The sequence below is a fragment of the Sinocyclocheilus rhinocerous genome, unplaced genomic scaffold (genome assembly GCF_001515625.1).
Source record: "Sinocyclocheilus rhinocerous isolate Xijiao unplaced genomic scaffold, SAMN03320098_v1.1 scaffold63, whole genome shotgun sequence".
NCBI classification, from domain to species: domain Eukaryota; kingdom Metazoa; phylum Chordata; class Actinopteri; order Cypriniformes; family Cyprinidae; genus Sinocyclocheilus; species Sinocyclocheilus rhinocerous.
Genome location: NW_015659563.1, coordinates 1,008,795 through 1,015,537, shown reverse-complemented (window position 1 = coordinate 1,015,537; position 6,743 = coordinate 1,008,795). Strand labels below are relative to the sequence as shown.

The 6,743-nt window shown below is 37.3% G+C and overlaps 1 protein-coding gene across 1 annotated transcript; it reads right to left on the bottom strand.

Annotated features, from left to right (window-relative positions):
* Positions 1 to 3,656: 3,656 nt before the first annotated feature.
* On the bottom strand, positions 3,657 to 6,131 carry LOC107723963 (iroquois-class homeodomain protein irx-3-like). The gene is made up of 2 exons (XM_016532694.1): positions 5,836 to 6,131; positions 3,657 to 4,539 (listed from the first exon to the last, which is right to left on the bottom strand). Exons 1-2 carry the CDS (start codon positions 6,046 to 6,048, stop codon positions 3,664 to 3,666), a joined length of 1,089 nt encoding a protein of 362 aa, XP_016388180.1. The 5' UTR covers positions 6,049 to 6,131; the 3' UTR covers positions 3,657 to 3,663.
* Between the last annotated feature and the right edge of the window lie 612 nt (positions 6,132 to 6,743).

The window sequence follows — 6,743 nt, the reverse complement described above, 5'->3', positions numbered from 1 at the left end:
ATATGGTTAGCATGTTGTGCGTTTATTAGCATGTTCCACGTGGTTGTTAGCATGGTATTGTGTTTGGTGTGGTTGTTAACATGCTATGCGGTTACTAGCATGTTCAGAGTGGTTGTTAGTATGCTATGCGGGGCTAGCATGTTCCACATGGTTGTTAGCATGGTATTGTGTTTTGAGTGGTTGTTAACATGCTATGCGATTACTAGCATGTTCCGAGTGGTTATTAGCAGGCTATGCAGTTGCTAGCATCTTTTGAGTGGTTATTAGCATAAAATGTGGTTGTTAGCATGTTCTGATTGATTGCTAGGTGTTTAACTTCCACTTCCTAGGTAATGACTTTCTAGAAAATAAACTTCAGTCTGTTCAGTCACAGATTTAGCCCCAACTGTAAAACCTGACATCCTTCAAAGGCCCACATACCACAGGAATGTCACTCTATCTTGAGCAAAATCAGGCCCGGCGAGATATAAATGTATAAAATGACTGTAGAGTGGAACGTAAACACTCTGGCCTCTGTCCATTTGCTTTAATACTTACTCAAGAAAACAATCTATTACCATAATTGTTCAGTAACTCCTGTGACAAGGCCTTGTGGGAACAGGGTGAGGAATTTTTAAACTGAATGGAGAGAGACCTCAGTCTGTCCTCCTTCTCCCCCAATCCAGACGAGGGTCCTTTGTGTGGCGTGAAAGCGTTTTCCTCAGAACGCAAGCATGAAATCAGTGCCGCCTCCTTCTCTGTGCCGTCTGTCCTCAAGATACACACAAACAAACACAAAAGGGTTAACCTTTAACATGTATCATACGTTGTGGTTTAAATACAGAAACTAAATTTGACCTGATCACCAATACCTTTTTTTCAGTTTAATTACAGATGCAGATCTACAAAGAGCAAGACAAATTAAATGCCCAACCGTCAAGTTTCTATGATATTCTGGTCACTATTAAATATGACTTTTTTTAATATATATATCCAGGGTTGGGGAGTAACGGAATACATGTAACAGCGTTACGTAATCAGGATACAAAAATCTAGTAACTGTAATCCGTTACAGTTACATCACAAAACAAAGTATTCAGATTACAGTTAAATTTTTTTGTAAAAAGTGGGAATACTATCAGGATTACATTTGTCATCAAAAAACAAAGTATTCAGATTACAGTTACATTTTGTAAAAAGTGGGAATACTATCAGGATTACATTTGTTTCATTTAAAATTAAATAAATTAGTATTTTGACATAATAAGCCTATATTTAGAGCGTTGCTTCATCATAGTTCCTGGTTCTGTTGACACATGTTGACTCACGTGAGCCACCTGCTGGTGCGTGCGCAAATAACACCCGTCTACAATTATTCTCCTCAAAAGCGGGATGAGACGCTGCTGGGAAAAACGTTTTCATGTCTGGAAATTTCACAGCTATTTTGTTTTCAAAGAGGATAAAGGGAATATGCATGAAGACTCTTGCTTTAACAAAGCCTACTCAACCAACATGTGCAGGTACGACTAGCATGGACATCATGTTAGCTAAAATTTAGTGTTTGTTAGTGAAAATTGTTAGTAAAATTCCATGGTGTGCATGACTGCAGTTGTGTGTAAGTTTTCTAGCGGAAAATGAGTTGCAAAATGTAGAAATTAACACGAGAGTCCCCACACCCCGGATCAGTCAATGAAATAAAGAAAGATCATAGCATTTCACTTACATTTCGACATGTGTAGGCTTATTTTAAAATAGACTAATATAGTGTAAATTTTTTTATATTGTGTATAAACTATATTCTGAATACCTTTTTAATGAAGTAATTTGTAACTGTAACTGAATACATTTTAAAAGTAACCCTCCCAACCCTGAATATATCACCATTTAGAAGAGTAATAGCACTACTTTCCTAAACTAGCCATAGGTTTTGAGGTCTGGTACATGTCTGCTACGGGTTAGCATACATGCTAGGGGTAAGGGGTTTGTTCAATTATGAGGAATAGTAATTGTAACGCTTGACATAGCAAACAGCAATATGGTCTACATCTATGATCTAATGGCCTAAACCAGAGGAAATAGCAGAAACCGTAAAAGTTTTAAATGGGATTTTTTGGCTGCCTGCAGATGGCGCTCTAAAGCAGAGCAGTTCAGCTGTGTGACAGCATGTGTCAATCCTGAACCAGCAATAGGACAGCTTCAAGAAAAACTTCAAGTCATGGCAAGTGTAGCTTTGACAAAAATTATTTTGTTTTCTGTCTGTCAATCAATGTGACCCCAGGGGAAAATATGGTAACACTTTATTTCGATAGTCCACTTTAGACATTCTATTAACTGTAAGTAACTTTGCAACTACATGTCAACTAGCAGTTAGTCGAGTATTAGTAGACTGTCTGCTTAACACTTAAGACTATCTTCTAACACTTTCTTTGTCAACTTATTCTACTAACCCTAAACCTACCCTAACAGTCTACTCTGAGAGTTAGTAGACATGTAGTTGCAAATTAATGATAATTAGTTGACATGTAGTTGACATGTAGTTACAAAGTTACTTATAGTTAATAGAATGTCTAAAGTGGACTATCGAAATAAAGTGTAACCGAAAATATGATGTCCATTGAGATTTAGGCACTGGACAACATTAAAATAATGTTTGATGACACGGATCTGTTTAATTATTTTGGTGCTTTTTATGGTTCAGGTTAATTTAAATATGATTATGAACATCACAATGAACTTTTCATTTCCATTTAATTCTCTTTTCCATGTTTAATTAAAATGTCTATTGAAAAAGTGAAAAGGAGAAAGAATAAATTCGTTATGACAATTGTGATTTCATTTTAATATTCAAAATATATGTCTTTGTACAATATTGAAATATTTCAAGTAGGTACATTTTCATTTCATTTACAAAACCATTTGAAATATTTATTTTGTTTTACCCTATATTTAAAATATTCAGACAAAACATGACGCTGATATAAAATGAAACGTGACGAACAATGACAATTTTTCAAATCCAAGGCATTTGGGAAAACAAAACAACAACAACAACAAAATTATCAATAAAGAATTAATAAGTCAAATCCTTTCTTAAAGCATACATTCTGGTGTAATATTATTGCGAATCCTTAAAACGGATGTGCTAAAATAAGACAAAGATGTGGATGCAACACTTACACAAATCATAATTCATGCGAACGAAGCCGTGAGAGTGTGTATGTGTTTTAAGACATGATTAGAAGACTTTTAAGATTCCCATATAGGCACTATTTCCTCCATCAATTATTATAACTCTCAGTGACTAATTCTGTAATTGTACAATCTATTCATTTAGATTCATTATTTGTTTTTAAATAGGTAAAGTCTGAATCCAACTGCAGTGTAAGACTGTTACTCAAAGACAAACTGGGCCTACGGATAAAAAAAAACACAGGATTTATCGAATGATTCTAACAAATTAAACACAATGAAATGTATGTTTACAAGTCAGCACTATAAAATATATTCTAATATAATCTCATATTAATTGAAGAGCTAGTAGACAGCTTTAATCTATTATAAATTCAGGGCATCCATTATGCAGAAACTGGATATTTCTCTGATTCATAATAAGTGTTAGCTCCCATGAGGAAGGTGAAAAATATTTTAAAAACATGAAAAGTCTTTAAATGTGTGATTTTTTTTTCATAGGCTGTGAGTCCTCTGCTCGCCGTGCTTCATGTGTGTGTGACTGTTTGAGGTGGTTTGGTGTTTAAGTCCGAGGTAATGGCTGGTTAAAGCCATCTGATGTGCTGAAAAAGCCATTTTGGTCCAGTTTTGAACATGGAGAGGATTCCTGACTGTTTGAGCGTCACAGCTCCTCTGAATCCACGAGGACTTTTTGGGACTGTCCGGCGCCGTTGCGGTTTCAGCCAAAGACCAGATCTTTGGTTTCTGAGGAGGACTGCCATTATTTGAGGGCTCTTGTGCTGCCGGACTCTTTTTGATTTGGTCCTCCTCTCCCTCATCCGAGTTTGTGTCTTTCATAATATCGTTCATAAAACTCTTCTCAGCTCCAGCGTCATCATATTCCTCAGATGCATCAGAATCAGAAACTTTGGACACTGACTTTTCATCGTCCTGATAATCACAATCCTGCTTGCCTTCGATGTTTTCCGTGTCAATGTTCTCCAGGTCTATTTCCTCGTCCTCGTCCCTCTTGTCTCCGTCCTCATTGTCACTCGCATACACATTTCCTTCCTCGTCGGTTCTCGTTTTGGGAACCCAAGTCATTTTATTCTCTTTTTTCAGTCTTCTGCGGGCGTTGGCGAACCAGGTGGACACCTGGGTGAGGGTCATCTTGGTGATGATGGCCAGCATGATTTTTTCTCCTTTCGTGGGATAAGGGTTTTTCCGGTGTTCGCTGAGCCAGGCCTTCAGGGTGCTGGTGCTCTCGCGCGTGGCGTTCTTGGGTCGGGACGGATCACCAAACTGATACTGGTGACCGTACGGGTAGAAGGATGCGTGAGGAAACCCTGCATGCTGAATCCCAGGACTGTCTTTAAACTCGTACTGTGAGCCCTTAGACAGAAAGAAAAGCGAGTATATATGAGCACATGTGGTTCTGAGAGAAATGCATGCTTATTTACTGCTAAATCTGTTCAAATTCATTGGTGAAAGATATGCATAACACGAGGAAAGCATTTTATTGTCTTTTTTCAGTCTTCTTCTGGCGTTGGCGAACCAGGTGGACACCTGGGTGAGGGTCATCTTGGTGATGATGGCCAGCATGATTTTTTCTCCTTTCGTGGGATAAGGGTTTTTCCGGTGTTCGCTGAGCCAGGCCTTCAGGGTGCTGGTGCTCTCGCGCGTGGCGTTCTTGGGTCGGGACGGATCACCAAACTGATACTGGTGTCCGTACGGGTAGAAGGATGCGTGAGGAAACCCTGCATGCTGAATCCCAGGACTGTCTTTAAACTCGTACTGTGAGCCCTTAGACAGAAAGAAAAGCGAGTATATATGAGCACATGTGGTTCTGAGAGAAATGCATGCTTATTTACTGCTAAATCTGTTCAAATTCATTGGTGAAAGATATGCATAACACGAGGAAAGATAAAAAGAAAACAATGTTTAAGAAAAAAAGAATTTTTCAGTGTTTTATTAGTATCTTACACTGAAGAAACAATAACAGAAATATACATTTGTTACATTCTTTTTTGTTTCCTTAATGGGACCCTTAAAAATAACTTTTGCTATTTTAACTTAATGTAGTAAGGTTTTGAAAAATTACATTTTTCGAATTCCCCAAGGGCTCTTGGATTGCTTTTGAAGATTAAATAAAAAAACTATATATATATAACGATAGAATGTTCAGGTAGAATAAAAATGCATTTCAATACCTTTTATTAATTTGCATAAATAAAAAATAAACGTAATGAATTTGTGGACCTTGACAAACGTTCTCTTAGATCCAAAAAGCCTTTTGGTTCTCAATCTAAGCTATACTTTTCTTTAGGTTTATTAAGTACAAAGTATTATATGCGTTTTCAGTAGTGAGAAATATGCCATAAGGTAGCAACATTTTCCAATTGAAAGACATCCTAATTTTCTTAAAAATAAATTTGGTTTCTGGTTTTTATTTATTTTTTATTTTTTTAAAGCACCAGTAAATAGATGTGAAATAAATAACTAGAGAATCGAAAAAGGTACTTTTGGTACTTATACAAATAAACTTAAATTTTATTTTTAAGTAATGCAGTTAACAGGTCATTAGATATGAACAAAATGCGAACAATATTCATAAACTTTAAAAAATGCTTGTAAATGTAAATGATTATTATATTTTTCAACTCAAACATTTATCCTCCACGAACTTACCAGCTGATTGAGTATGGAGAGGTCGTTGGAGTAGGGCAGGAAAGCGCTGTATCCCTGCGTGCTGGCGAACGGAGCTCCGTACATGCTGGAGAGGACGCTGCAGAGAGAGCCCGACGCGTTCAGCTCCGCGCCGACGCGCGCACCGACCGCCGCGTGCCGCTCCGTGGAGTACAGCGGTCTGATGTACTTATAGCCGAGCTGCGGGATAGACATGCTGCTGCCAAAGGTCCGAGCGATGGGAAAGAATCACAGATCTCGCCTTTGACACGGAGGACTGAGAGGAAACTCACGGAGAGTCTCGCTGAGAGTTAAAGCCGCTCTCCGGTCTGAGGTGGACTGAGGTCACATTCAGATTGAGTGAGATTGTTCACAACACTCGTGTGATTGACATTTCTAGTGTCTCACAGGCCCCTCCCATCTCCGAAAACTCTCTCTCTCTCTCTCTTTTTCACACACACACACACACACACACACACAGTAATGTCAGTCGTCGTAATCATATCGAACTTTATTTTCACGCAACTGAATAGCCTATTATAACCCTGTTCCAAAACAGAAACAAGACTGCGTATGAGAAGAAACTAAAGAAATAAACTTCTATGCGTAACATGTGCCAGTAATTACCAAATCACCATAAAAATATTAATTACAATTTTAAAACATTCTGACTAAATTATTATGACAATAAAATGGGGAAATATTACGGCAATATGGTAATTGGGAATATGGGAAAAACATAGTAAAATAATAATAATAAAAATAGAAGAGCTTTCCTTATTCGTCATAATAAAAACAAATATTTCTGCAAACTGCGATGGATTATACAATATTTTTTTTGTTAACATTAAGACTAAATCAGAGAAACGAGAGATTCAATATTGAAATTCCAGGAACAGATTAAATAAATC

What these genes read in the sequence shown, in the direction of transcription:
- LOC107723963 (XM_016532694.1), bottom strand. Translation starts at nt 6,048, where the DNA reads ATGTCTATCCCGCAGCTCGGCTATAAGTACATCAGACCGCTGTACTCC. An exon ending in TCTCCATACTCAATCAGCTG is followed by an intron (nt 4,540 to 5,835) that starts GTAAGTTCGTGG and finishes TTTCTGTCTAAG; the next exon opens with GGCTCACAGTACGAGTTTAA.